Genomic DNA, 27,550 nt, shown 5'->3' with positions numbered 1-27,550 from the left:
TTCAGCATTGAGCAGGTCAACAAAAACACAGTTTGAAGTCGAATCAGACATGAGCGATGCAGATGCTTCCATGATGGTAATTAGCTAATGTGGGTTTCATTAGTGGTACATACATATAGAGAATTTCTTCAGCTTGAACCAGTCGCAGCTATCTCATACAGGTTCTACAAGCCTAGCCCGAACTGAATTATGATCTGTTATAGGTTCGATGCTGCCATTTTAAAGAAAATATGTCAGTATTCTGCTGAAAAACTTTAAACAGAAAAAATAAAGAGGGATATTGTCTAGTAATACCAAATAAAACTTACCTATAAAGTATTTCTCCTCCATTTATCACCTTCTTTGATATCAAAGCAGGAGCCAGATCCTCTAAAATATGCAGCTGCTCTTCTATCTCCCCTATTAGTAAAAAAGACGATACGATCAGCATAGTTCAGGAAACATCAAGTATAATTTGGAAGGTACACGGATCAAGTGATCCTCATTACCAATCTCTTCTATCTCCAAGTTGTTGGCAAGAATATTGTGGAAAAGTTCCTGTTTCGTGATAAGTGAATTCTTGGTAGAACGAGAAATATCGCAGACTATGTCAAATGTGGTATGTAGCGAAGCCATCCTTTCCTGAGTATCCACTAAGTCTACTTCATTGATTTTGTCTTTATCAGTAAAGAAGACAGGACTATCTTCCTGCAAGGAAAAGGTTCATTTGGTCAGGAAATAACCAACAGGCAAATGAACTGGAACAACCTTGGAATTGTAAGTCTTCCAACTATTATTACAGGCTACAGCAAAAGAAAATAACAGAGCAGGAAGCAAGACATCTATTAGTCATACACCATGTCATACATAGAAAACCAAGAGTACATTCTTTGTTTTATAATGCATTTGAGCATTTCTACAGACAACAAAAGAGAAATGGTCATTCTGTTGAACAAACTTATCACTGCGCCTCATCAGGGTATAAAATTCCAAGTTTATTGGTAAGTTGCTCTGGTTATTAGTAGTCTGATGGCTGGCTTTTTTCCAAAGCATCAACAACTGCAGTGCTACCATTCTAGGAATTATTGAACAGTCATATATACCTATTCCCTCAATATTGTTAGATGAAGGTAGTTACTAGTTAGTTAAGAAATCTGTTTGACATAACCCACATTAACGTTGTTAAGATACAGAATTAAATGCAGAAAGAGCTGTCCATAGTTATTCCTGCAAACTGGGTTTTCAAAGAAATCAGAATCCAAGCACAAGCATTTGTTACTAGTTTATGTTATTGACTATAGCATCTGTGATCTTCTAGCATGCAATTATGTGCTATACAAACAGATAACAATTTTATGTGACGGATGGGAATCAGATACCTCAAATGACTTGTTAAAACTCGACGAGTCTTCTGAGATTATGCCTTTTTCAGCTGTAGTCGTATGTTCCATTCCATCATAATAAGAAGGGCTTCCTCCTTCAAATTTTAATGATGTATTTAGTGATCTGCGGGCAGAACTGGCTGAATGTGGTTCACTAATGTGTCCACATGTGACCTTGGGTTTCTCAAGTGGAGTCGGCAATGGCCTTTTTGGAGTCTGTATTGCAGGTGTTCCGGACAACAACGGTGACTCTGAGGTCCCTTGTTTTGGTGTATTCTCTTGACAACAAGAGATCAAATGGCGGCTTGGAGTAGCAGAAATTTCAGAGTTCACTGGAACTGGAGCATGTTCATCTTGCTTTTTAGGGTTTCTGTCTGACCCTTCGGTATCATAAGCACTCACAGAGCTCAGCTCTGCTGGATCAGATAGCAATGGAGTCTTTTCAGTTCCATCAGCAATGATTTTCTGCGACATGAGTTTTTGAAAAGATTGTGGGAAGTGGGAAGCATTTGAGAGTTCCTCGTCAGCGGCACCCTGCATAGGTGGCTCAGCAGCATGCCCATTATGTACTGCCTCAAGATATAACTTCTCCCTTGGCCTTGAATTAAAGGGTTCCGGTAGGATTGCCTCAGGAATGTCTGCACCCTGCATAAATAACAATTTGCAATGAGAATGCTGAGTGAATCATTAATTTATCATGGCTTGAAGACTAACATAATCAAAAGTGCATATAGGTCAACCCCTAAAAAAGAACATATAACTATATAGGTTCACTTGAAATGAGAAGACAGAACTTCAGTTGAAATGCTCTTAACAAATTAAAGGAAATATCATACAGTGAACATCTATTAATTAACTGCTACCTGAGCAAGGGCTAATTAAATTAAGTTTAGTACCTTATGATGAGCATCCAAAAATCTCAAAAGCTTTGAGTAAAAAGCCTCGCAAATTGTCATGGATGGAGACTGATCAGGGCTTGTGCATTCCACAACATCCATTACAAGTGTGATTTCCATATCAGCATACATGCATAGACTCTTCTCGTCATGTACTAGTATCCTCTTTATCTGGATTGCCTCTGGGAATAAATGCTTCATCTGAGCCAAATGACCGTATAATAACTTCCTGTAATGCAGAAAGATTATCATCCAACTGCAACAAACAAACAAATAATAATAATCCATATAGATACTTTCATCATCATTACTACCTTTTTGTGAGTATCTCCACCTGGGTGGCAATATTATTAAATGTAGCCATCTTCTTCCGTAGGTGAAGCAATCTTATAGAACTGTCCATTCTATTGAAAAGATTCAGCAAATCCTTGTGTCTTCCATTGTGAACAAGAAAGACAAGGTGAATAATCATGGCAAGCCAGCACACTTATGCATGAGATATTGAGATTAGAATAAAATGACTCACTTCTCAAGAAGTTCAATGCTTTCTGAAAAAAGAGATCGGCTACCACTAGGCGAAACACTTTCATTATAGTCTTCTTCATCTGTCTCACCCTCATCTTCCACCAGCTGATTTGCAAATCTGTCTTTGTACCTCTCTGCAAGCAAATTCCTGGCCAGTGAACTCACAACAACCCCTTTGCTTCTAGATTCACGTTTTTCTGGAGTGGGCGATTCGATTTCACTTCCACCATTTTCTGTCTCAGCTTTCATCTTGTGCACAGTTGTAGGGCTACTCGAATCATTATCATTAGACACTTGAGAAAATCCTTTCTCAAGGTCAAGCTGAGTAGTATTCGCCTCACTCATTTTCAGCTCCAAACACTACAATAATGGGACCATAAGTAATATGCTCCAAACTAAATCAAACACAAATCCTGAATGCATAGAAGTACATGGGTGAACTTCATAAAGTAGTACAATACAATGTTATCCAAGAATGCTCCAAAACTAAATCAAACACAAATCCTGAATGCATAGAAGTACATGGGTGAACTTCATAAAGTAGTACAATACAATGTTATCCAAGAGTAGCAAACATCAACTTATATGGCCATACTCATACCCATATCCCCTAGTAATGCCACAGGTGCTTCACAACTATCCAATAACGAATAAATATAATTACTTCAAAAAAATCTACTTGTGGAAATATACATGAATTAGGGCCAATCTGTGCAGGATAAATCCAGTGTTTTACATCCCACCAGATTTTAGTGACAAGAGTGTGACAGAACGCGAGGTATCTTAAATTCTTTACCCCCACCCCCTCCCCTACCCAACAAAAACGCTGGACAGAGATATCTGCGATGTCCTATGAACTATGAAGTGCGCTAAAGGAAATCACGGAATTCTAGTTTGCCATCCCGCAAAACTGAATCCAAAAATCGGGTGGAAATAATTGGCTAAATAACTAAAAATTTGAGTGAGAACTGGCCACGAATTCCACAAACCCTAGACGTTACCTCACGACACAGCACAACAGCTGACCAGACAAACCACTGCACCACTCAAACCAGCGCCTGCCGACTAAAGAGCTGTGCCACTCAAACCAGCGCCTGCCGACTAAAGAGGTGAAACAAATGGCCCTCCGGAGAGCTTATGGTAGCACACCCGTGTGGCAATGGGAGTGTGGGACACGAAACGAAAGCATCGCATAATTCGCAGAGCACAAGCTAACAGAGGACCAGATCTTGAAAGTATACCTACAGATAGAGCTCGGGGTGCGCTCGGTGTCTCGAATCTGGAGGAGCACGGCGCTCCGACTCAGGATGTCCCCACGGGACTCGGGCCGGCGGCGGCGGTAGTGGAGGGAAGGGGAGGGGAAAAAACGAAGCGGACGGCGCGGAGTACCGCACAGCGAACGGTGCCGCCTTCAAAGTGTCGGAAGCAAACCAAAGCGAACGCATCGCCCAAGTCGAGCCCAACGGCTATATTTTTCGTCCCTTTTTATACGTCAGCATCAAACGAGTCGTGGGCCGTTTTGTGTTTCGCACTTTCAGCCCACTTGCCGCGTGCTCCATGTAGGCCGGCCCACTCCTACTCATAGTTTCTCTTCCCCACCACGGCCGAAACCGGATCGCAGCTAAAATGGATGCACGGCAGGTGTGCGCCGCCGACTCCGAGCTGGAGCTGGCGCGGGCGCGGGCGCGGTGCGTCGCGCTGCAGGACCACCTCGCCGCTTCGCCGGACCTGCCACGCCATCCCGCGCTCCGCTCCCTCCTCCGCCTCGTCGACGCCGAGCTGCGCTTCCTCTCCTCGCTCCACCCCGCCCCGGCCACGCCGCTCTCCTCCAACCTGCCCCACCTCGCGGCGCTCCACCTCGTCCTCACCCACCCGGCCGTGCGGAGCCCGTCCCGGCTCTCGCCGCTCCCGGGGGTCGACTTCGCCTGCGCCTTCCGTGGCCGGCCCGCGTGGGTGCTCGTCTCCGCGAGCAACCCCGCCAGGCTCGCCTGGCCCCGCCCGGGGGTCACCGCGCCCGCTTCGCTGCGGCGCTGGACGCCGCGGGCGGTGCCCCGCCCGCTACGCGGCCCGAGAAGCTGCTCCTCGTCTTCTCCCGTGGTGTCGGCGTGGATATCGCGCGGGGGCTCGCCGAGGGGTTCGAGGCCGTGGAGACTGACTTGCTCAAGGAGTTCATTAGCGACTTCGAGGAGGAGGATGGGGACGGGTGGGTCGCCGTCAGCTTCAACCCGAGTGAGGAGCTCAGGAATTTCAGGGCGTTTGAGATTGATGTCGTGGAGGGTGCTGGCGAGGCTTTGCTGCCACCAGACGCCGCGGTGGCTGAGGGAACTGCTGATGATGAGCCTTTGGGTTTTGAGGGAGCGTTTGGTGCCTTTATGAGGAAGATGTGGAGGGAATCGAGGGAGCTGGTGAATTTGGACACCACTGCGCTGGTTGCTATAGTGTCAGGGATCAGCAGTGGCGGGGTAGGGAAGCTGATGGCTACACCTGAGGCGGAGACCAGAGCAAGGTTCAAGTGCAACTACAAGTTCATCATGGATCAGGTTGCTTGGAAATGTTTGCTTTACAGTCTAGGAGCCAGTCTTTCATCACCCAGTTCTAAATGTTGTTGATCAGTTGTTCACTGCAATCAAGTACACAGATTTAATTGTGTTTCGTTGTGATTTCTGTAAGGAAGCCCACATCAAGTACACAGATTTAATATGTTTGTGCAAAGAGTGAATCTATATTAGAGAACTGTGTACTTAGTAGTTAGTGCTTACAAAAGAATACCATGCAGTAGATCTTCTCTTGAACTATTTCATGCTTGCTGTAGGCACAATCCGAACTGCAATTTCCAATACTCATAGAGTTGGGGAAAGCATTGGAGGGGAAGCAATGTATCATATGTGAAACTGTCAACTTGGAGTTCAAAGAAATTGTTTCGATGTGTGGTGGAGCTGAGGAGAACATCAGAAGCAAGACATTTGTTGAAACAGCTCATGTAAGTTCTGTTACATAGCTAATTTGGTTTCTGGAGGTACAGTATTTTGTGCCACTATATATATAGTAACCCTAGCTTGGAATTTTGAGTGCGATTCTTCTGTTAGCAGCTTTGAATTTTGAGTGTGACTCTTCTGTTACCATATATTGCTTACAACGTTTAAGACAGAACACATCATCAGGTTTCCTTTTGAGAACTTACACATGATCAAGTTCATGAAGCAGACTTTCGCTCTTTCATTTCCTATCTTTATGTGCATTTCATTTGTTAGGTACTTGTAGTGCCCAAAGGTTGTATGATATTCTTGTTCATCTGATCCTTATACTGAGTGATATATGTAGAATTGTAGATGCACTGAGGTACTTCAAGATTGTTTGTAGTAAGGTACTATATAATTTATCATTTCAACCTTGTATTTTGTGGACATGCCCCCTGAGTGATATATGTAGAATTGTAGATGCACTAAGGTACTCCTCTACTAGGCGGCCCAGTATAAGTTTTGTAATGAGCTCAATATAAATTGGTAGAACCGGTACTGTCATCTGTGTAGTTACAATGCATTCTAAATTGGCAGATAATTGAAACTGCTTTTGCTTCTAGTAACACTGAGTGAAACATGCTGCATCTGCTAGCTAGCTGTTTGGCCTGCCCTCTTCATCTGCACAAATATTTGTTCTCCGACCTAGCTAATATAGTAGTATTTTCCTGTTCATACAAATTGCTATCATATCCCAGAGGTACTACACCCGTGGTAGACTAGGAACTTTCTAATTTTCCACAAGTCACTGTTTATCATGCCCAGTGTGTGTTGGGGCTTGCTAATGACCTTGAATTCGCTTTTTTTTTAACCACGCAAGTACGCAACCAGTATCTTACAGAGTATTTACCAACACTTTTTGGGCTACAGCATTGTCCCAGACAGTCCTTCAGCTCGAATGATGGATCTTCCAACCACAAGGAAGCTCGCGATGAAGAACAAAATTGTTTTTGGCACAGGTGACCATTGGCGGGCTCCTACTTTGACTGCTAACATGGGGTTTGTAAGAGCTGTTTCACAGTCTGGTATGCCCTTGCTAACCATCGAGCACCGACCTCGGGCATTGATTGGTCTGTGACAGTGAGTATGCCATAACTAATTTATAGGTGTTTGAGATCCTAGAGTTGTAATTCTGCCCCTTCTGAACATGAAACTATCTGAAGTTCTGGCAATTTTAGTTGTTCTACTCCTAGAACCGGCTGCTGCTGCTGCTGCTGCTTGTGGTACAGTTTCCCGCTGAAACTGTTTGCAGCCACAGCCCGCCGACACAGCAGTTGTGCAGTTCAGCTGAACACGCTGAATGGTGAGGTGATGTCCTAGTTTACTCTAGTGTCTAGTCCTGCTAGCTTTGTCCACAACTGTGTATCTGGTCCAGACTCCAGATACACTGGAGTTTATTCGAGCGACAATGGTTACTATCTGTACTTAGTATCCTTGATGTCAAAGTCAAGCATAGAATATGTGAGAGTAGTTTTTTAAGTCTTCAACATAGCTATGTACAGTGAGAGAAGAAGTGCAGTATAAAATAATAATGCACTATGGATGAACGCATGAGCATGACACATTTGGAACGGCTCGTTGACAGCGTGAAGTGTTGCAACTGATGATGCATACTGAATTGCTGTATCTTGTGCCATTAGCTTGTCGTACGAGATTATTTCAACTCACTGGACAATTTTTTATCACAAAAAAACAAACTACACGATTAATCATCCCAATTTGTATATCACGAAAAAACAAAATATACGATTAATCATCCTTCAGTCTGGAGCGATATACACGAAAATACGTAGTGACTACCATGCTGCGTCAACCTTGGCCTTGGCTGGCTGCCCTTACCATTTCAACAATAGCATGTAGCTGTCAGGTTTGAGCGATATTACATCCATCTAGCAAGAAAAGAAGTATTATTGATGAGTATAAGAAATCCTTACATTTTCAAAGAAAATGAGATGAGATTGAGAACATAAGACGCTATATGAGAAATTGACAGATTCTCGTACAGATGAATATGGATTCTATTTCGATCCACACCAACACTAGGGCATAACTTGATCGTTATTTCCAACCCTGAGCTATTAGCTGTTAAATTGTACAGACATTGAATAGTTTTCACTGAAGCCTCCTCTGAAGCCCATCGACAATGTCGTGTTCAGAAAAAGGAGGGAAACAAACTAGTAGGATTTTCCACAGTGAATCAAGCTCCCAGCCCCCAAGAAAAGACCAAAAATTGCAGCGCTGCCAACAGTAGTTTGTCCAATGTATCTGATCTTTAGCAATCCAGGGATCTGTGCAACAGAATATCAAACTGATTAGCATTCATGATAACCCCCAAAAACAACTCTAAACTTTTATTTCAGATAGTTACCTCTTGACAGTTAAATAAATAAAACCTACATTATTCCATGAGTTCAATAAAGTAAATCTTAGCTAAGGTTAACGAAATGCACAATCAAGTGTCAAGACCCAATCAATTTGAATCCTTTGCATATTGAAGGACAGAGTAATCAATTTATTTCCTAGTACTGTTTGGACGCATCAGTATCCAAAAGTTTATGAAAGAATGACACAAAACCAAATATTGAAAGGGAAATCACATAGAAGCCCTACCATAATGTGGTTTTGTGTATAATAAAGCAAATAGTGTATGCGTACCTTGTATCTGAATGCCTCAAAAGTTCCATAGCAAGCACCTGCGGAGGAAGAAGGAAAAACATGCCAATTAGTAACTTGGTACTCTTATGCTATGGCAGCAGAAAGAAGGAAACATATAGCATTTATTTCCAAGAGCACTTTGAGAACTACCACTTCCCTCCGGTCATACAAGATTGAAATTTAGGACAGAAAAAGTTACACTGCATGCAGGCTAATTAGGCTGCCTTAAACATCTTCTAATGAGCGTTGGGAATATAAGCAACTTTATTAGAGCTACATCTTGAAAGCAACAATTGCATAATAGTTATTGCACGAAAGAAGCAAGCCAAGCATGTTAGGTACATCCTTGAAGCACTGGTCAACACAAACCCCATAAAAATAATAAAAGTCCACAGGCGCGTCTTTTCTGCCTTATTACAAAACCCAAAAGTAATGACTATCAAGGTAAGAAAGCCAGAGACTGGTAGCCTAATACATGACCATATCCACCCCTTCAAGTCCTTGTGATCAGTATTCTCTACACGAGCTAAATAGGAAACCACGAAGCGGAATGATAACTTTTTGCCAGCAAATACCAGTAACTTGACATACAGACAATTCCATATGCTGTCATCTTTCCGTTACAATGGAGTCCAAATCAGGAAACTAAACCAAAATTCGAATATACTAATTGGTACATTCCAAAGTGGCATTGAACAAGCTTTTGATCTTACATTTTTCATCCCAAGTCCTACCCACCACCAGCAAATTACCCAAACCGCGGCACACCAAATCAGCAACAGCCCTTAAAGCACAAGCAATTGGACAAACAAACTCAACTAGAGCATCGATATATTACATCTCCTGAAGATACTACCTAAGCACGAACTCTTAACAAAAGTCACCTTTTTATTACATCTGCGGCCGCCAGCTAACAAGACAAACCGAGGATCTGTAGTAGCTAGCTCGAGAAGATCCCTGAGATCACACACTAATCTACTTCAACAAACATACCCACGGGCGAAGCAGCTCGCACGGATGGATGCTGCAAGTCTAGGGTTTAGGGGGGGTTTAGGGAGGAAGGTTACCGACGGCTCCGCCGACTGCGCCACCGATGGCAACTCCGGCACCCACGCGCGCCAGGCAGCTGTCACTTCTCGCCATCACCTCCTCTGATCCTGTTGCACTTGTAATTAGATCGGATCCGAGTAGAAATAGCCAAATAGCTTAAGTTAGGGTCATTGGGTCCTTGGTTTCGCACAGAAGTAAGGGAAGAGAGGGTGGGGATACCTGGCGGGAACTCTTCGCCGGCGAAGTGCCCGACGAAGTCTGGCGGCGGCGGCGGTAGCCCAGTCGTCGCCGAGAGAGAGGAGCGCACTAGCCACCAGGGGTGGACGGAAGAAGAAGAGCAGTTGGTAGATTCCTCACCTGGTTTTAGTGAAAGGGGGCGACTAATTCCCTGCTGGGCCTCGACGGGCCTTTAAGCCGGACCGAGAGTCCGAGATTGGCAACGCCTTTCAGACCATGCACAGCACGTCATCAAGCCCAGGGCGCGAACAGGTTTGGTCCAGGCTTTTAGAAAGGGAAAACGTAGTTTGATTTTTTTCCCTTGAACTTCAAACTAGAAATTTTACCCTTTCAACTTTTAAGACCGTTCGATCCTAGTTTAAAATGGTTTTGAGGGTGTTTTATCTTTTCAAAAAACAATAAAAACTTGATAAGGTTTTTAAACCACAGAAAATATCAGTCTAGGTGGGGGAGGGCAATGGGGCTAGCGGCGCAGAGCGAGGTGCTCGGGCGGCAGCCAGGCGGCGCGGAGGGCTGCGCCGAGGGAGTCACGGTGGGGGACGGAGGGAGGGAGCCTGGTCCCACCTGTCGCCATGGGGTGAATGCGGGGAGTCGGGGCAGAGCGAGCGGCTTTGGTGTCGCACATGTGGACGGAATATTTACGAATGTTTTAGTTGTAGAGATAGAGATAGAGAATTACAAAGTGACAATTACAGAAAGAATCACAAGATTATAATCACACTACAACTGATTGATCAGCTACTAAATATGTAACAATCACAGATCAAGAATATCAGGCTTTGCCAGATATACTACAATTGCCTTACTTAACACGTTTCTACCGCGCGGTGAAAACGACACCCCCGTCTGGCCGTCTCTCCGTCTCCGGTGTCCGATCTCTCCACCCGGCATCCGCCGCTCTGCCACACAGGCCCCAGCCATGGAGGCGGCCCCTACCCCCGAGGCGGCGCCGCACGTGCTTGTCATCCCCTTCCCCACACAGGGCAACACGCTGCCGCTCCTCGACTTCATCGCCCTCCTAGCGTCACGCGGCCTCCGCCTCACCGTGGTCACGACCTCGGCAAACCTCCAGCTCCTCTCCCCTCTCCTCGCCGTGCACCCCACCGCCGTCCGCGCCGCCACCTTCCCGTTCCCCTCCCACCCGTCTCTACCCTCGGGGCTCGAGAACACCAAGGGCTGCAGCCCGGGGCACTTCCCCGCCTTTGTCCACGCCTTGGTCGAGCTGCGCAGGCCCATCCTCGCATGGGTTAAAGCGTAGCCCGATCCCGTCATCGCGGTTGTCGCCGACTTCTTCTGCGGATGGGTTCAGCCGCTGGCCCCCGAGATCGGTGTCGCGGGGATCGTCTTCTCGCCGTCTGGCGTCCTGCGCACCGCTATCCCGCACTCGACCTTTCGCCGCCTGGTGAGGCGCCCCGCGGAGCGCGACGATGATGACGAGTTCAGTGTCTCGTTCCCGGCAATTCTCGGTGAGCCGTCGTACCAGTGGAGAGAGCTCTTGATGATGTACAGGAAGTACATGGCAGGCGCTCTGGACGAGCAGGTCGGTGAGGCAGAACTTCCTGTGGAACCTGCACGACAGCTGGGGTTCATGTTCAACTTGTTAGATTGATCTCTAATCCCAAACTAGGCCCAACGACTCAGTTGAGCTTTTGATCCGCACCCTGATCGGGGGCTCCTAGCCCACTATAGCTAGAGGGCCCCTGTCACACTGCACAATAAATAGAGGTGAGAGTCGGTGGCTCAAGTTACGAGGTTCGCCTGAGCCGAACTCTCCACCGACACCTAAACCCTAATCCGATCAGAGAGGGGCGCAGCCAGTGATGGGAAGCCACCAGCCGCGACGCCCGCTCCATCGACGTCGACGTCTTCATCGACCGTCACTGCCCGTGCGCAGACTACACCGACGAACGTGATGGCATCATCTAAACCCTCCCCCTCTATAGTGTCAGATTCGACAGCCCTTGTCTATCCTCTCTGTGTTCATGTCTCTCTGTCTAGAATGTGTCCTAGGTTTGGGTTCATCTAATAGCGAATAGTACCTTTGATAGACACCTAGATCAATCCTATGGACTCTACAATGGTATCAGAGCCGTTTTGCTAGGTGTAGATCACGGCAGGGTCTAGAATCAGACTAGAAAAGAAAAGAATCGAATTAGATCCCTTCGGATCTGAGTAGACTAGGGTTTTCCCTAACCCTAACCCTAACTGGGTGAAAGAAAGAAGAGAAGGAGGGCTTGGCTTCAAGTCTAAACCGAACCCTAAACACGCAATCAACTGGGGAAGAAGAATAGTGCCCATTCCAAAACCCTAACCAAACCCTAATTTTAACCCTAATCCCATCCCCAACCCTAAATCGGATAGATTCGAGAAAAGAAGAAAGGAAAATCAAAGAAAAAAAGGGGAAGGGGAAGAGATCTACCTTGTCGTCGCACCGTGCTGCCGCCTCGTCGGCACATGGGTAGGTTCTCAAGCAAAGGGCGTTGTGGCCAGGCCACTCGACAGCGGCACGCTCACTCGCTGGGGAGCACGCGTCGGTGAGAGGGCCGGCGACGGCGCCATCATCGTCTTTGTGCCGTCGTGGGACCAAGATAAAGGAGGTAGAGAAGAGATCAGGGTCAGATCTAGGGTTTTGGAGGGGGAAAGGGCATCGCCGCTAGTCCGCTCGACGGTAGCGCGCTCACCCGTGTGGGGAGCGCGTGCCGGCGAGGGGGCCGGCAATGGTGCCAAGGTCGCTTGCGCTCATTGCTCGGTTGATGCTGCCGGCGCTGAGGAAGAAGAGCGGTTGAGAGATAGAAAGAGTGGAGTCAAATGAGCTAGGGTTTCGGGTCGGACGACCGCGGGGGTGTTTTTGTTCGCGCGATATCGTCGCTCGGCCGTCGGATCGGCACGGACGGCTCAGATCGAGCAGGCCGTTTCACGGCCCAGGCGGGTGAGCGCGCCGCACGGCTTTGCCGGCCTAGGCCCATGTTGCGGCCTGGGTGCGGGCAGCGCGCGTGCAGAGAAGTGGGTCTGGCCGTTTTGCCATCCGGGGCGAAGGAATAGTGTGAATTTGAGTAATTTTTTGTTTTTCTTTTTCCAATAAAAGTTTTATTTCCTATAAAATGGATAAATAGCTTAAAAAAAATAGAAAAGAGAATTTTCCTGTGGGTAAAATTCATTTTCCGCTGCGTATTTAAAGTTGTTATTTTCATTATTAAATTCAAACCAACGGGATAATTTAATTTTGAAAAATGGATATATTTTTAGTTTATTATAATATTGTTATTATTCTGACCAACATTGATTAATGGCAATATTATGATGAGTTTTGTCATGCATTAATTCTATTTCTGCTCAATGGTGATGTAGAATTAGTGTAGAGGACAATTGTATGTTTTAATTTTGATCAACGTTGGAACTAAGGCATGCAATTGTTATTATTATGTTTATGTTCTCACTCTATATAAATTGTGTTTTCAGGCGGATACAACTTGATGGGTTGTATCAAAGAGATCCCCACTCTCGAAGAAAAAGATTGACCTGGCCTTCATCTTGGCTAAGGTGGACTGGATAGTCATCTCACCATGTCCTACTGAGCCTATGGCACCGGTGAGGGAGACAAACGAGGTTGATGTCATTTGGGCAACCAGAGAAAGGGATTTTGCATCCCAAAAGATGTCATATGACCTTGAGCATAGGAAGTGGGTCACTGCCAACAAGAAATGTATGGCTATGATAAAGAACACGATTGAGCCTGCAATTGTGGGCTCAATTCTAGAGTGTGACACCGTCACATAGTACCTTGATAGAATAAAGAGTCAATTCACTGGCTCTTCAAAGACATATACTACCCAACTGATAAAGCAGCTAGTGACAGAGAGGTACTCTAGTAATGGTGGCATAAGAGAGCTGAGTAATTTGACATCCAAGCTAAAACCAATGGATCTAGATATCAAGGAAGAGTTCCTTATCCATCCGATTTTTGCTTCTTTGCCAAAGGAATTTGACACTTTTGTTGTCAATTACAACATACAGCCCGAGAAGTGGAACTTAGAGAGGCTCATGGCTGTGTGTGCAAGAGGAGGAGAGAATGAAAGCTGCCAATGGTGGCACTATCAATTATCTGAAAGACAACAAGAAAAAGAATACTAATGCTAACTTCTCCTTAAAGCTAAAGGGAAAGGGTCCCATACTGCATCAGCCTCAGCAGAACAAGTTCACAGTAGAGAGAGACCAATGTCTCTATTGTAAGAAGACGGAACATTATAAGAAAGATTGTCCCGATTACTTAAAGATGATCATGGCAAAGAAAGGTGAGAACATTATTATGTTCATAAATGAATCCCTATATGTATAGTATTCGAAATCTACTTGGTGGATTGACTCAGGTGCAACTGTTCATGTTACTAATTCTTTACAGGGATTCCGTTCGACGAGGACTACGCAAAGAAGAGAAAGACACGTTAAAGTTGCAAATAGAGTCCGAGCAGATGTCGAAGCCATTGATGATCTTTCTCTAGAGCTTGCTGATGGCTTCACACTTTTACTTAGAGATGTTCTTTATGTTCCCTCTTTATAGAGAAACTTGATTAGCGTTTCATGCTTGGACAATGATGGATATGATTGCTATTTTGAAAATGGCAAATGTAAGATAACATTTAATAATGCATGTGTTGGTATTGCTATCTTACAAAATGACCTTTATTTGTTATCACTACGTGATGAAGTGAATGTTGTATGCGATGATGGGAACGTTGCGTGCGACAATGAGAATGTATCCTCATCTACAGATGTAAATAGAAAACAAAAGAGAGATCACGATGCGTTATAGAAATTATGATACTATCATTTAGGCCATATTTTAAGGGGGGGGGAATAGAAAGACTAGTTAAGAATGATATTCTTCCTCCATTAGAGTTCTCAGATTTAGAACAATGTAGAGAATGCATAAAAGGAAAGTATATAAAGAAAATTAAGAAAAATGCCAAACAAAGCGTAGGAATTTTATAGATTATTCACACAGACATCTGTGATCCGTTTCCTGTAAAGAGTGTGGATGGTTATAATTCGTTCGTAACATTCACAGATGATTACTCCCGTTATGGCTACATTTATCCAATCAAAGAAAGAATAGAGGCATTGGATAAATTTAAGATATTTAAGGCAGAAGTTAAAAACCAACACAGTTTAAAGATTAAGATAGTCATGTCCGACCGTGGGGGGAAAACTATGGTCGGCATACCCCATATGGCCAAGTTCCTAGATCCTTTGTAAGGTTCTTATAGGAGAATAGCATAGTAGCCCAGTATTCTACACCGGGCGAACCTCAGCAGAATGGAGTAGCTAAAAGACGTAATCGTACCCTGATGGATATGGTGCGCAGTATGATAAGTTACTCCACCTTACCGTTGAGCCTGTGGATGGAGGCGTTTAAAACCGCCATTCATATTCTTAATGGAGTACCAAGTAAGTCGGTACCCAAAGCACCGTATGAGTTGTGGACAGGAAGAGTACCCTCACTAAACCACTTATGTATGTGGGGGAGTCCTACTGAGGCTAAAGTATTTAACCCAAATATTGAGAAGCTAGATCCCAAAATAGTAAGTTGTCATTTCATTGGTTACCTAGAAAAGTCAAAAGGTTTTCGTTTCTACTGTCCAGACAGACATATAAAATTTGTGAAAACGAGACACATTGTCTTCCTATAAGATAAAATGATGAGGGAGAGCATGGTAGCTCGAAAAATTGACCTTGAAGAGAAGCAGGTGTATGCGCACACTTGAAAGGTCCTAATGGCTAGAGGGGGGTGAATAGCTTATAAAAAATTTCTACAACAACACTTAACAAACCGGTTAGATAATTATGAGGCGAAGCAAATGTTGTGCTAGCGTACTAAAATAGCAAGCCATCTTCCACAATTCTAGTTTATATAGTTTCTATCCACACAAAAGCTATAACACTACACTAAGTTAATGTGCTCTTAAAGGCTAACTAAAGAGTCACACTAACCAAACTAACAAGCTCTCACAACTAGCTACACTAAAGAGCTTAACAACTAGTTTGTGGTAAAGTAAAGAAAGTGAGCAATTTGTTTATACCGTCGTATCGAGGAAGGAGCCAATCAATCACATGAATGAATACTAATGAAGACCAATCACCTTGAAATCAAATAATGAACACAATGATTTTTTACCGAGTTCACTTGCTAGCCGATAAGCTACTCCTTGTTGTGGCGATTCACTCACTTGGAGGTTCACGCGCTAATTGGCTTCGCACGCCAAACCCTCAATAGGGTGCCGCACAACCAACACAAGATGAGGATCACAGAAGCCACGAGCAATCTACTAGAGTACCTTTTGGCTCTCCACCGGAGAAAGGTCAAGAACCCCTCACAATCACCACGATTAGAGCCGGAGACAATCACCACCCTCCGCTCGACGATCCTCGCTGCTCTAAGCCATCTAGGTGGTGGCAACCACCAAGAGTAACAAGCGAATCCCGCAACAAAACACGAACACCAAGTGCCTATAGATGTAAACACTCAAGCAATACACTTGGATTCTCTCCCAATCACACAAAGATGTTGAATCTATGATGGAGATGAGTGGGAGGGCTTTGACTAAGCTCACAAGGTTGCTATGTCTATGTAAATGGCCAAGAGAGTGAGCTTGAACCTACCATGGGGCTTAAATAGAAGCCCCCACGAAATAGAGCCGTTGTACCCTTTCACTGGGCACAACACGGGGTGACCGGATGCTCCAGTCATATCGACCAGACGCTAGACCTTAGTGCCCGGTCACGCAATGCGTGCCATGTATCCCCTCTCTTCAAATACTGAGTGCTCAATTTCAACGGTCAAGTGATGACCGGACGCTGGACCTCAGCGTCCGGTCATTTCCAATAAGCATCTAGAAACGATTTTTCACGACCAGACACATCCGGTCATGCTCGATCGGACACACCCAGTGTCCGGTCACTCAGCGTCTCCTCTGTGCACTGCCATGTCAGCAGGACCGGACGCAGCCCTCCAGCGTCCGGTCACTAAGTGACCCAGCGTCCGGTCAGACACCGACACTAGCGATTTTGCTGCTTCTACTGACCGGACGCGTTGGTCCTTCCGAGACCAGCGTCCGGTCACTTATAGTGACCTCCGTCTTTTCTGTCTAGGGTGCCGGTGGCACCGTCGGACTATCCGTACTCTATGGGCGGACACTCCGCTGGTGAAGTTCCTAACCCTTGCTCAAATGTGCCAACCACCAAGTGTATCCCCTTATATACATGTGTTAGCATATTTTCATAAACATTTTTAAGGGTGTTAGCACTCCACTAGATCCTAAATGCATATGCAATAAGTTAATGCATCTAGTGGCACATTGATAACCGTATTTCGATATGAGTTTTACCCCTCTTAATAATACGGCTATCAAATCTAAATATGATCACACTCTCTAAGTATCTTGATCACCAAAACAAAATAACTCCTACCATTTATACCCTTGCCTTGAGTCTTTTGTTTTTCTCTTTCTTCTTTTCACGTTCAAGCACTTGATCATCACCATGGCATCACCATCATCATGTCATGGTCTTCATTTGCTTCACCACTTGGAATGTGCTACCTATCTCATAATCACTTAATAAACTAGGTTAACACTTAGGGTTACATCAATTTACCAAAACCAAGCTAGACCTTTCACCACTCTAAAAATTCATAAGCCATTTTTCTCATTACTTGTTGTCGTTGCACCAACAATGCAAGATACTGTGGTGCCAGCACTAGTTGTTATTCCGCCTATGGCAATAATGAATGAAGATGAGGAACCTGTTCTCTAGGATCCTGTAGAACCTATTGTCACACATGAGGGAGAACAACAACCACCTCAAATAGAAGATGTGCCAAATGTGGAGGCCCCTAGAAAATCTTAAAGTGTTAAAAATCAGCTATTCCTACTGATTATGATGTATACAACACTGAGGAATTTTAAATGAAGGATGATCCCATCTCATTTGAAGAAGCCATGAGAAGTGATCATTCATCAAAGTGGCTTAAGGCAATGGAAAATGAAATAAAATTTATGAATGTCAATAAAGTTTGGGACTTGAAAATAATTTCTAAAGGAGCTAAAATAGTAGGCTGTAAATGGGTCTATAAAAATAAAAATTAACTCTCAAAGGAATATAGAGAGATATAAAGCACGACTTGTGGCAAAAGGCTTTATGCAAAGAGAAGGGGTTGATTACAATAAGATATTTTTTCTAGTCTCATGTAAGGATTCCTTCAGAATCATAATGTCATTAGTGGCACATTACGATTTAGAATTATATCAGATGGATGTAAGGATGACATTTCTCAACGGAGACTTGGAGGGAAATGTTTACATGGCACAACCGAAAGGTTTTATCATGAAAGAAAAAGAATGAATGGGATGCCGTCTAAAGAAATTCATTTATGGATTAAAACAAGCTTCAAGACAGTGGTATTTGAAGTTTGATAAGACAATAAGAAATTTTGGGTTTAAAGATAATGTTGAGGACAATTATGTCTATGCAAAGTTTAAGAATAGGAAGTTTATCTCCTTGTCCTGTATGTGGACAATATCTTACTTGCTAGTAGTGATGTCAGTCTACTACTAGAGGCAAAGAAGTTTTTGTCCACAAAATTTAATATGAAAGATCTTGGTGAAGCCTCGTTCGTTCTAGGGATCGAGATTCACCGAGAAGAAGTAAATGGGTATTAGGACTATCACAAAAGCCATACATAGAAAGAATCTTAAAGAAATTCAGTATGCACAAATGTAGTCCCTCATCTGCTCCTATAGTCAAGGACGACAGATATGGGGATTTTCAATGCCCCAGGAACCAATATGAGATCGATCAAATAAAAGCGGTTTCATATGCTTCAGCTATCGGAAGCTTGCAATATGCTCAAGTATGTATGCGTCCTGACTTGACATTTGTTACCGGGTTACTTGGTAGATTCTAGAGCAATCCTGAAACAGAACACTGAAAATTAGTAAAGAAAGTCTTACGTTATTTGCAAGGAACGAAAGACCTCATGATGATGTATAGAAGATCTGATTCACTTCATATAGTGGGATATTCAGATTCTGATTATGCGATAGATGATAGAAAATCCATGTTTAGATATGTATTCACTCTCACAGGGGGAGTTATTTCATGGAAAAGCTCAAAGCAAACCGTCACTACATCGTCCATAATGTATGCCAAATTTATAGCGTGTTGTGAGGCAACGGAGCAGGTGAACTGGCTAAAGAAGTTTATACCCGGTTTAAAGGTGGTTGACAACATCTATAGACCACTTAAGTTATACTGCAATAATAATTCGACAATACAGTATGCTCACAACAATAAGTCAAGTGGTGCTGCCAAACACATTGACATAAAGTATTATATTGTGAAAGATAAAGTCTGGGATCATGTCATAAGTCTTGAGCATATAAGTATCGAAAAGATACTCGTGGATCCGCTTACAAAAGGCTTACCACCCAATGTGTTTAGAGAACATGTAGCCGACATGGGTTTAAAGAAAAGCCTATAATTTCTGGGCAAAAGAAGGCCCAAAGATAAGTATCTATTTCAGAACAAAGTGATATGTTGTAGCTGTTAAATCTATCGGCAATTGACCGTAACGATGAAACATGCTCTATGCGCTAATCTGTAATGGAATGAACAAATGTAAATAATATAAAATTAAAAGATGGTAAGATATCAAGGGGGGATTGTTAGATTGATCTCTAATCTCAAACTGGACCCAACGGTTCAGTTGGGACCTTTGTTCGCGCCCTTATCAGGGACGTCCAGCCTACTATAGGCTGGATGACCCCTATCACACTGCGCAATAAATAGAGGTGGGAGCCGGCGGCTCAAGTTACGAGGTTCGTCTGAGCCGAGCTCTCCACCAACACCTAAACCCTAATCCGATCATAGAGGGGCGCAGTCAGCGACGGAAAGCCACCAGCCGCACCGCCCGCTCCATCGACGTCGACGTCTTCATCGCTCTCTTCACCGACCGTCGCTGCCCGTGCGCAGACTACACCGACGGAAAGTGATGGACGTCTTCTGAACCCTCCCCCTTTGCGGTGTCAGGTTTAACAACCCTTGTCCATCCCTCTTTGTGTTCATGTCTCTCTGTCTAGAATGTGTACAGGTTTTAGTTCATCCAACGAATAGTACCTCTGATTGATCGATCCTATGGACTCTACCCAACTCAGTTCAGGGCGCTGGTGGGGAGGTACCTGGAGCGGCCGCTCGAGGACCTAGGCTTAGGTGCGTATGGGCGGTGGGACCGATGGCTCCGGAGGCGGACGCCGCGGGTGCCCACGGCGCGCAGCCAGACGTTGGCTTCGCCGATCTCAGCGCGTGGCTGGACGTGTTCCCGGAAGGCTCGGTCGTGTACGTGTGCTTCGGGAGCCAGGCCGTGCACGTGGCGGCGGCGCCGTAGTCCCGGACGGGTTCGAGGCGCGCGCCGCGGCGTGGTGGTGCGCGGGTGGGCGCCGCAGGTGGCGCTGCTGCGGCATCCGGCGGTGGGGTGGTTCCTGACGCACTGCGGCTGGAACTCGACGCTGGAGGCGGTGGCCGCGGGGGTGCCCCTGGTGGCCGACCAGTTCTTCGACGCGCGGCTGCTCGTGGACGAGACGCGCGTCGCGGTCCGCGCGTGCAAGGGCGGCCTCGGCTTTGTCCCCGACGTGGGCGAGCTGGCGTCCGTGTTGGCCGACGCCACCGGCCAGAAGGGCGCGCGACGTCAGGGCCCGCGCCAAGGCACTCGCGGCGGAGGTCGCCCGTGAAGTGAAGCCAGGCGGGAGCTCGTACGCTGATCTAGAGCTGTTGGTGCAGGAAATCCGGAAGCTACCAAGCTAGCTCACTTCAGGTTCAGGACTAAATTCAGAAATAAAGCAATCATCTTCATCGATAAAGCAGATATTTTCAGACATTCAGATTCTGTTGTTTTCCCCGTTGTTGTAAGGAGTACTACTGTACTGATGAGGGCATCAGGGAGCTGAACTTCGCTGTAGCTTGAACTTGATTCGATCTCTAGAACGATTTAGAGGCATCAGTAACCTCTGCTTTGTGTGCTTTCCCATGTGTGCACACGAATAATTGGCTTCTGTTTCGCGCTCACAGTTCTGCTGTATCTGTATGTTTACAGGAGCTGAGCAGCTAATGGAACTCCCATCTACCGCTTGTCCTGCGCAGTACAGAGCAGCACAATCAGCTCTTTAAGCTGCACCTCGCGTACGCAGGAAGCATCTTCTGATGGAGCTCATAAGTTACTCTGAGGTTAGTTCGTCAGTGTCATTGCCCTTTCAACAGATGCCACATTGCCACAGTACAAGACTGCAACCAGTGACGGACTGACGGAGGTCAGCCAAGATTTTAGGTGGGGCAGACATACCATGGTGGTGTGCGGCGAACCGGACGACAGACAGTGGCCTGCGTCCTAACGGTGGCTAGGTTCCTCGCCGTTCGACGTCCGCAGTCTCGCCTACTCACCCTCACGGTGGCCTATGCACTAGAACGAGCGATGAAGGGTGAGATTGGCGGATGGGCTTGTTGCATATTGGGCTAGTATGAGTGTTCGGCTCCGGGCTTTCCCTCCTTGGGCCACGATAGGAAGCCGCAGCGCTTCGTCTTCAGCTCTCGGCCGTCTTCATCCTCACGCCGGCAATAGCAAACTGGAGTCTACTGAGGACAAGAAGGAAGGAGGAGGACAGAGGTGGGAGCTCTCCTCGCCGGCGGTAGGTGGGGCAGCTGCCCCACCCTGCCGTATGGGGAGCTCCGCCTCTGCAACCACAAGCTTTACACACATTGTTTTCAGCTCGATTCCCAGGGGATCTAACTTCATCACACTGAAAGTTCATCCAAGAAGGGCAAGTGTCATGCTCACCAAATCATTTGAACACGACCTACTTAGCTACCTCTCCCCAGATGCCTCCTGGGCTGCCTCTGTGAAGCTGCAAGTGAGAAAGCAAACACCAGAGGAGCCGCTATCCTGAGGAAGACGAGAAACATGCGGTGTCCGATTCCCAAATGCCGACGTTTGACTCGACCTGCCCGGCCCCCCAATGCCAACGGATCATCTGATGAGGAAAATTAGCGAGGCAGCAACCCATGTGCCTCCCCTGCCGGCTTTCCGGGCCTGAGCTGGAGGAGGAGGAGGAATCTTTGCGTTCCCCCCTGCTTTTAAGCGTCGGCTCCTGCATCAGCGTCGATCAGGACCTTCCAATCACTAGTTGTACCCAGTACCCCTTTTCTCCCCATTGTTTCAGCCCAAAGCAAAGCCAAGAACCTTCCTGGGCTTCCTCAGCTGAAAACCCGGTTCCTCTGCAAAATCACGTTTTGACGCTCCGCTGGAGCCGAGTTGTGAACCATGTGGGCGAATTTGCTGGAAGCACGGGTCATTAGGTCATCTGAGAGCTGGCAGCTAAATTACTCATGTATCTTGCACTAGAATCAATTTACTGTCATAATCTGAAAGTGTTAGATGCTGCAGAAGTAAACTACTGCTCAAGTTACGTTACTCCCACCACTTTTACCACTATTTCCTGACCGACAAAATCTGTTATGCAGGCTGATGTCTGATAAGCCTCACAAAGTCAAGGTATTTATTGTCGAATGGTCCAATCCATGCAACATGATCCCAACAGAAATGAAATGCCCAGGGAAAGAGGAACATGTAACGTCAAACGAAAGCCTAGGTCCTCTTGCCTAATGTTAGGGGCGGGGCCATGTCTCTGCATAGCTGAAGATTTGGCCTGAGCCACCCGTTTAGTCAAAGAAGTTGGTTATGGGCTCAGTGGGGGTGTACTACGACCTCATATGATTGCTGTCGTCTAGTGTTTTGCTGTTGGATTGTCCAAAAAAACAAATTAGTGCGCTTTTCATAGTGGAGATAAAGTTTGATGTGTCCTATGACTCGACTAAAAATGGAGTTATTATCTACCTCTAATTGTGTGCAAATTAATGCGAAACAAACTGGTTGGAAAGCCATAGTCATACATACTCCATTAGTTCCAAATTGTAAGTCATTCTAATTTGGGTAATGTACATCTTTCAACTTTCAAATTGTACGTCAGTTCGATTTTCAACCCTAAACTATAAAACTAGGTAATTGGTACCCTCTACCTGTCGAAACTGGACAAACTTAGTCCTTCGGTTAGTTTCATAGGTGTTTTTTCTATTTTTTTAAAAACTGGTTTGGTCTCATAAATTTCATTATTAATTTATTTTAAATCAGAAAGTATGATCTATATATAGTTATTTGAAACTGGTTAATTTATATTCCTTTAGCTTTATTGCTTGTAGTCACGCTCGTTAGTTATTTAAAATCAATAAGATCCTAATAACTCTAAATAGAGTATCAATAGATAGATAACAAATTTATATAAAAAAATTGAAACTAATTTCATATATTCTAAATTAATTATAATTTTTAGAGATCGAACTAGATTTTTATTATTTATAAAAAATAGAAACCATTGAAACCAGTTAGAAGAATAAATTTGTCTAGTTTCAATAGTTTGGTGGATGTCCGTTATCCGTTTATATAGTTGAGGGTTGAAAATTAGACTTACCTCAACTTGAATGTTGAAAAATATACTTTATCCAACCAAGATATATTTATATGTATATCAAACCAAAATAAATGTATTATTAAGATATGTTTCATGGCGCATTTAATGAAACAAATTTGATGTTGTGGATGTTGGTGTACTTTTTAATAAACTTTCTTAAAGTTAGAGAAGTTTGACTTATGACTAAAACAACTTATTTTTGGAACGGATAAAGCAGCTCTAATTGCTTCCACTTATTAGAATTGCTGGAGCATGAGTTCAAACAACTAAAGCCTTGTTTGGATGCGCATGTATTCATCTCAGTCCACATATGTTGAAGTGGATTGGAGTGAAATTAAACTAAATTCCAGTCCAGTCCACTCAAACACGTGTGGATTAAAGTGAATGCACATGCATCCAAACAAAACCTAAAGTGGGTTCTGTAATCCATCCAACTTTTAGTTTTTTACCTCACATGCTGTCGTTGAATTGATGGACACCACCACCACCACCACCACCACTGCTACTACTTTGTGATTATATAGGAGTACTCTTATAGGAGATCTATTAAAAGTGTAGGACTTACGAGTCACAAATTACAGTAAGTGCAGTAGTAGACGCATTTCATGAGAATCTGCACAGCAAACCTATCAGAGTTCAGAAAGTGAAGGACTCACAGATCACAATCACCCAATTTGAGCTGTCTCTTGCAATCAACTGATATTACCGTCGCTGATGTCGCTAATCTTACAAGCGAAGCATATTATCATTATATTCGATAGAGTGGCTTCAATATCACTTGATAATTAGCTACTGAGATTCTCCCATTTCTGGGAACGTCTAATCAAACTAGCGATTTCCGTTTTTGGTCCAGCACTCCAGCCTCACGAAATGGAAACATACCAAAATGGAGGATTGAAGCTTAAGCATGCATCACCCAAACCTTTTCTTACAAAGCCTACATCAAAATCACATCGCAAAAGCTGAAGATTACGTGATGATTGAACCAAGACACCAGGGAAAAAAATTGCAACCCACCCACTCATGGAATCTGAACCCAAAGGGTCCTTTTTTTTTAGGACAAATACAAAAGTACTTGTCCTGTCTACCAATGTGCCAAAATGCATAATTGTCCACCCCAACAAACATGCATCGCCCACCCCGTTTCTTCTCCCACTAAGGAGCTGTTTGGTTGCATCAGGTAAACGTAAACGCGGAACAGTAATGGAAGACGCCGCAAATGGAAACAAATTAAGCGAATACTGGCTTTGTTTGGTTCGTGTCCGTAAAGGAATTGGATAAACAGCGAGACGTAGATCTTCATGCTCGGCGCCGCTGCGTGCCTGCTTCGAGTGTGAACTCGAGATGCAGCGTTGTTGATGGCGTTAGGATGCACGCCGCGGCCAGTTGCATCCACCTCGTGCTCGTCCATGGCAGGAGGCTGGTTTGCGAGTCGCTCATCATCTCGCAGAGTCGCAGTAAGTCGACGAGGCATTCGCTGGTGCCGGAGTAGATTGCCGTGGCGCTCGCCCAGAGGCATTCGCTGGTGCCGGAGCAGGTGGCGGCGGCGCTCACCTAGCTCGATGAGGCCATCACGGTGTGCAGCAAGTGACAGTGTTTCTTCGCCGGCGACGACCTCGTCCATGGACGTCCAGAATTTCTGGGCAGTGGAGTGGATCACCGCACAGACGGCCTCGACGAGATGAGAACACCTAGGGTTGCGGCGTGGGCGGCGCGGTTCTGCAGGCCAAGATTGGAGAAGGCAGAGAGGACGGGAAGGGGTGGAGTCACACTAGGACGCGAAGAGGCAGTGGGGATGGGCGGCGCTCGCGCTGGGAAAGAACTGGACGAAGATGTCGAGGGGAAGATGAGGCGAACAGATTACGGCGTGATACGCTTGCAGTGGAAGCAAAACATCTAACGTTATCAGTGCCACCGTAATCAGATGCCATTACAAATATCCAACCAAACAGTACGTAAGTATCACTGTATTCTTTCTGTAGCTTGCACACACCGCCACAGTTCAGACATGTGCAAGCTCAATCAGAGCATGTGATCGGTACAGAGCAATAGTTAATGGTAGTTAGTGAGCATGGCAGCTTGTTTCCTGGATGCTGAGACCGGGGCCTTGTTTAGATTGCAAATTTTTGCAATCTGGACTACTGTAGCACGTTTCAGTTTGTATTTGACAAATTTTATCTGATTATGGACTAACTAGGCTTAAAAGATTCGTCTCGTAATTTACAACCAAACCGTATAATTAGTTACTTTTTTTATCCTATATTTAATGCTCCATACATGCGTCCAAAAATTGATGTAATGGAGAGAGAATGAAAAAACTTAGAACTTTGAGGTAATGCTAAACAAGGTCCGGGAAAAGGAAGGAGCAAAGCAAACAACCGCCTTTCTGCCGGAGAAACAACACGCTCCCCATGATGACTCCAACGACCTGCTCCCGCTGCTTCCCTGTCGGCTCCTACCGCCGGCGCCCGGCGGATCTATTTTTACTCCTACCTTACCTGCTGTTGCTTTGCTTATTCACTTGGCCCCTGTTGCTGTCGCAGTAAGTGTAACGAAACAGCAAAAGAATTTCCAGCGTTGCACTGGACATAGCCTGAGCCCCTGTTTTGCCCTGTTTCCCTTGAGCTGGAAGCGTTGTTGCCATCTGCTGGCATGGCACGGACGGCGTTTAGCGTAAGCGAGGACGCTCCAACTACTGCTCCCTCCAACCAGTGGTGCCTAAAGAAGGCGATGAGGATTAGTTAAAATGCTTAAAAGCATAGAGACGAGCAGCAGCGGCAGGCAGAGGAAGGGAAAGAGAAAGAGGGTCCGGCAGACTCCACCTAACTGCAATTCCAACCCAGACGTCGATTTTTTCCGTCAGAGAATGAATGATTAATTCCATGAGCTAGCTAGCTAGCTGTTAACAAGTGATTATGATGACCACTTGAGCATATGGTACCTTAAACAATTGGAAAAAAACAGTGGAAAGGGGTAGGGGAAAAAATAGTGAGTGACCCATGCTGTTCATGTGATCGTACTATGAATTATATTGTGGAGCGAGTGACACCTGTGTTCTATGTTCACGTTTCACCGAACGGTCAGTACGTCAGGCTAGGCAGAGCCAATGTTCAGTCTTGTTCGCAGAAAAGAACTGACCAAACCTCGGAATATATGTTGTATATCAGTATATGGTCCATTTGCAAACTGACTCGTCGACGGGAGAGAGAAAAAAGAAGATACCGCAATGCAACTGAATTATAAGAAAAATGCCGGGTCAGCTGGTCTACTCCTACCCCGAATTGTTTGTTGCACGGACTGCAGGACTGGTAGTTCAGATGCAGTACTCACCAACGAAATCCTCTTGGGCGGCCGGTGAGCGTCGCAACAAGACGCGTGCGTAGGTATTGCAAGCAAGGAAGGAGAACGTATCCATTTCAAAGACCGGAACCAGCTTATGACATGTGCATTTGGCATTTTTGCTGGCTAGGTGATGACCATTCTTGATCCAGACATTCAGCTCTGCTCTGCTCTGTCCTGTCCATTACTTGGCTTTTGTCTGTATCCAGAGTGGTAGACCGTTGACAAATGGCAATCGATCAGAGCTCTTGATAACTGCAGCGAGCCCAGCTCGATCTGCGCCGTACTGATCGAGTATTACTACTAAGTTTCTTCGAGTAAGCTCAGAGGTCGTTTGCACAGTGTTTCTTCGCTCATTTTACAGCTACTAGTGAGCTATTACTGTCTTGCGCTGCCCGGTTCCGGCTGTTTCTCGCCAGAGATACACTCGTTGACTCGTTGAGTACGGTGCAGTTGGTTCTGACTTCTGAAAGAATGGAGCGGCAGTTTTCCTGCTATATCTGTCTCCGAGATAGGAGATCTCGAACCCGTCCGCAACTGCAACTTGCCCATTCCAGTTATCGGACAGAGGATCTGGCAGACAGTTTCCTGATGCAAAGAAAGGAGGATAGAAAAATGGCAAAAGCATTCAAGCCTGAAGAGGGGTAGAGCAAAAGGATAGCAAATTCTATTCCTGGAGACTAACGATGCATGATACGTAAATGACAGGGAGAACATGGTACAGTTGGCTACATTTATACTCCAAACAGCGTTCTTTTAAGATCCAGCATTGGCGTGGATCCGGCAAAGCATTACACTCTGCATGGGCTCGCACGTGAATACCATCAGTCCATCACCAGTAAAGGCCAAGGCAAGCGACACTGAAACCCTGCAGCAGTTTAAAAGGCCGCCTGGTAGCGCAA

At 45.3% G+C, this 27,550-nt stretch overlaps 2 protein-coding genes and 2 pseudogenes across 2 annotated transcripts; 2 read left to right on the top strand and 2 right to left on the bottom strand.

The window, feature by feature from the left end:
* Positions 1–146: 146 nt before the first annotated feature.
* On the bottom strand, positions 147–4,150 carry LOC136533884 (CDT1-like protein b). The gene is made up of 8 exons (XM_066526412.1): positions 4,024–4,150; positions 2,784–3,142; positions 2,572–2,691; positions 2,258–2,486; positions 1,359–2,006; positions 489–687; positions 309–399; positions 147–211 (listed from the first exon to the last, which is right to left on the bottom strand). Exons 2-8 carry the CDS (start codon positions 3,125–3,127, stop codon positions 154–156), a joined length of 1,689 nt encoding a protein of 562 aa, XP_066382509.1. The 5' UTR covers positions 3,128–3,142; positions 4,024–4,150; the 3' UTR covers positions 147–153.
* Positions 4,151–4,405: 255 nt separating this feature from the next.
* On the top strand, positions 4,406–7,416 carry LOC136533891 (uncharacterized; annotated as a pseudogene).
* A 273-nt stretch (positions 7,417–7,689) lies between these two features.
* On the bottom strand, positions 7,690–9,875 carry LOC136533892 (uncharacterized). Its single transcript, XM_066526420.1, has 4 exons — positions 9,724–9,875; positions 9,522–9,611; positions 8,455–8,492; positions 7,690–8,087 (listed from the first exon to the last, which is right to left on the bottom strand). The coding sequence occupies exons 2-4, from the start codon at positions 9,595–9,597 to the stop codon at positions 7,974–7,976; spliced, it is 228 nt and encodes a 75-aa protein (XP_066382517.1). The 5' UTR covers positions 9,598–9,611; positions 9,724–9,875; the 3' UTR covers positions 7,690–7,973.
* Positions 9,876–10,660: 785 nt separating this feature from the next.
* LOC136533886 (UDP-glycosyltransferase 89B2-like) lies at positions 10,661–20,595 on the top strand (annotated as a pseudogene).
* The last annotated feature ends 6,955 nt before the right edge of the window (positions 20,596–27,550 follow it).

The sequence above is a fragment of the Miscanthus floridulus genome, unplaced genomic scaffold, assembly GCF_019320115.1.
Source record: "Miscanthus floridulus cultivar M001 unplaced genomic scaffold, ASM1932011v1 os_1282_1_2, whole genome shotgun sequence".
Lineage (NCBI taxonomy): Eukaryota > Viridiplantae > Streptophyta > Magnoliopsida > Poales > Poaceae > Miscanthus > Miscanthus floridulus.
Note: the sequence above shows the minus strand (reverse complement) of the source record. Positions and strands in the feature narration are given on the sequence as shown.

What these genes read in the sequence shown, in the direction of transcription:
- LOC136533884 (XM_066526412.1), bottom strand. Translation starts at nt 3,127, where the DNA reads ATGAGTGAGGCGAATACTACTCAGCTTGACCTTGAGAAAGGATTTTCT. An exon ending in TTTTGGATGCTCATCATAAG is followed by an intron (nt 2,007 to 2,257) that starts GTACTAAACTTA and finishes TTATTTATGCAG; the next exon opens with GGTGCAGACATTCCTGAGGC. An exon ending in GTTTTAACAAGTCATTTGAG is followed by an intron (nt 688 to 1,358) that starts GTATCTGATTCC and finishes TTTTCCTTGCAG; the next exon opens with GAAGATAGTCCTGTCTTCTT.
- LOC136533892 (XM_066526420.1), bottom strand. Translation starts at nt 9,597, where the DNA reads ATGGCGAGAAGTGACAGCTGCCTGGCGCGCGTGGGTGCCGGAGTTGCC. An exon ending in CGCAGTCGGCGGAGCCGTCG is followed by an intron (nt 8,493 to 9,521) that starts GTAACCTTCCTC and finishes CTTCCTCCGCAG; the next exon opens with GTGCTTGCTATGGAACTTTT. An exon ending in TTGAGGCATTCAGATACAAG is followed by an intron (nt 8,088 to 8,454) that starts GTACGCATACAC and finishes TCTGTTGCACAG; the next exon opens with ATCCCTGGATTGCTAAAGAT.